Genomic DNA, 2,675 nt, shown 5'->3' with positions numbered 1-2,675 from the left:
GAAAATGACATAAAGCTAGAGATACTTCAGTACTCAGGAAAACTTCCTAAATTTTATGCAGCTACAACTTTAGCCTTGATATTGGCCTGATCCTTATTAATCTAAATGTTGGGATCATACTTCTCCTTGTGGTGCCATTCCTACTTTATAGTACTCAATTACCACCGAATCTCAGGATTCCACCAATCCTCAGTGCTTCATTTTATTGAACAAGAGTTGCTCAGCTTGTTTTCTAACACTGTCAGCAATCTGAAGATCTTAGGTAATGAGATACAGCACAGGTAAGGTTGTGAGGGGAAATGATGATATATTACTTTAGGATATTCTAGGGGGGAAAACCCTGGTGACAGAAATTGTTGAGAGATGGGTAGGAGGAGCAAGCAAGTCAGGAAGGGAAATTGACAAGGAAAAATACAGCTTCCCAACTTTGCAATGTTGTCCCCATCTGACCTATGTCTCAAGGGAAATAATTAGATAACTAGTGTGAAGAAGCAGAAACTTTATTTAAGATTTCAATGACTTTTAATGGTACTACTTGCACCAGAAGACTCTCCAGTCCTTCCTAATTTTCTTCAGTGCATCCTTCACATCTTTGTTCCTCAGACTATAGATCCAGGGATTTAGCATGGGGATGACTGTAGTGTAGATCACTGATGACACTTTCTGTTGAGTGATATTGCTGGTTGATGCAGGCTGACAGTACATAAAAATGATGGAACTGTACAGAACAGCGACGGATGCCAGGTGGGATCCACAGGTACTGAAGGCTTTGGACCTGCCCTTAGCAGAATGGATCCTGAGAATGCTGGAGAGGATGAAAGCATAAGAGATCAAGATAGGTAGAGTCGTTATCAATGAGTTGATCACAACCAAAAGCATCACCAAAAGTTCATTGATGTAGGTGCTAGAGCAGGAGAGCTTCAAAAGGGGAGGAATGTCACAAAAATAATGACTAATAGCATTGTTTCCACAGAAGGACAGTCTGGCTAGACCACTTGTATGAGTAATGGCTCCGAAGACTCCCATACAATACACTCCTGCCACTAGCAGGAAACAGGTATTTTGGGACATGGCACTGTTATAGATCAGGGGGCTACAGATGGCAACATAACGATCATAAGCCATGGCTGTCAGCATGAAGCAGTCAGCAATACAGAAAGTACAGAAGAAAAAGAACTGGGTCAAACACCCTGAGTAGGAAATGATGTTCTTCTCTGCTACAAAACTCACCAACATTTTGGGGATAATGACAGAGGAGAAGCAGAGATCAATGAAGGACAAATTACTGAGAAAATAGTACATGGGGGTGTGAAGCTGAGAACTGATCCTGATAAGTAGGAGTAAGCCCACATTCCCAACCATGGAGATAATGTATATTTGTAAGAAGAGTAAGAAGAGGGGGAGCTGGAGTTCTGGCTGGTCTGTTAACCCTATAAGGACAAAGTCTGTCACCATGGAATGATTCCCTGTATCCATTGTCCTCTGAAAGTAGAGGTGGGAACCTGTGGAGATGGAAAAGAAGAATCCTATTAGATAAAGATGATAATTTGTCAACATCTGCTGAGCTAAGATTATATAAAAGTTATGATTTCTTTTTTGAACTCCCAGCAGTCCCAAATGCCCACAGATATTCATAAGCTATTAATGTCAAACTAGATCAAAGCATACAAGCACAAGATTTTAGAGGGATTTCCAATATTTTATATGCAAATCCATACCAACATCATAAATTCAGTCTACAATAAAAACAAGTTTGATGAAAAAAGGAAGAACTGCATCCAATTCAGAAGTCTAAGAACAAGACGATGAAGAAACAAAATAATGTATTTAATATAAAGCAAATTTATTTTATGCAGGGCAGAATGATGGAAATAGTATCATAAACAAAAAGGGAAAACCTACAGATCCATGAATGGAAACCTTCAGAAACAGCGATAATAATTATGATAGATCTAGGACAAAAATCAAGGAAAAAATTAATGATTATTTGATTTCCTTATTATTGTGAGAAAATTTTTAAAAATCTAATTTCTACATTTCTGAAAGTAGAAAATAACATTTCTCATAAAATTGAAACTGTGTGATAGCTTAAACATATTTTATATGATGTCAATGCAGAATAAACCAAAATTCTATTCTTCAAGACACAAAATATCAAGCTTCGAGACTATAGTCACAAGGAAATTATGGCATAGCAGTCAAAATCAAGGGTAGCATGAATATTATGAATATTGAGAAACATAGAAAGACATAAATTTATATGAAGTAAAGCAACAATAAACACACACACAGACACACACATACACTACAAAGACTAAAATGCTGTTGGAAAGGAAAACAATACAACAATTGAAATCAAATGATGTGAAATTATAATGATCAAGTTCAGCACCAAAAAAAAAAAAATGAGAAAATGCCTACTTTCCTTCTTTGAATATGTGGGAACTATTGGTGTGTATCATTGCTACATTTTTTTATGTGATTGTTCTACTGAATTCTCTCTCTTTTATTCTTTGGAATAGTTCTTTGGAAGTAATAGGAAGAAGATTTACCTTAGAAATTATAGATAATGTAAAAACAAATGTTAAAAATAACATTTTCACAAAAAAATAAAGGCATCATTTCCCAAAATAAGACAGATCTATTTTATGATATTTTTTTCCAGAAAAAAATGT

At 35.9% G+C, this 2,675-nt stretch overlaps 1 protein-coding gene across 1 annotated transcript; it reads right to left on the bottom strand.

The window, feature by feature from the left end:
• Positions 1–531: 531 nt before the first annotated feature.
• Positions 532–1,568, bottom strand: LOC138147624 (putative olfactory receptor 8G3). Its single transcript, XM_069070229.1, has one exon. It carries the CDS (start codon positions 1,555–1,557, stop codon positions 532–534), a length of 1,026 nt encoding a protein of 341 aa, XP_068926330.1. The 5' UTR covers positions 1,558–1,568.
• Positions 1,569–2,675: the final 1,107 nt, after the last annotated feature.

The sequence above is a fragment of the Petaurus breviceps genome, unplaced genomic scaffold, assembly GCF_028583685.1.
Source record: "Petaurus breviceps papuanus isolate PSGF00001 unplaced genomic scaffold, PetGlider_PUasm1.0 90804, whole genome shotgun sequence".
NCBI lineage: Eukaryota > Metazoa > Chordata > Mammalia > Diprotodontia > Petauridae > Petaurus > Petaurus breviceps.
The sequence above is the reverse complement of the archived record's forward strand: the minus strand, read 5'-3'. Positions and strand labels throughout refer to the sequence as shown.

Bases quoted from the DNA above. Each gene is read 5' to 3' on its own strand.
- LOC138147624 (XM_069070229.1), bottom strand. From the start codon at position 1,557: ATGTTGACAAATTATCATCTTTATCTAATAGGATTCTTCTTTTCCATC.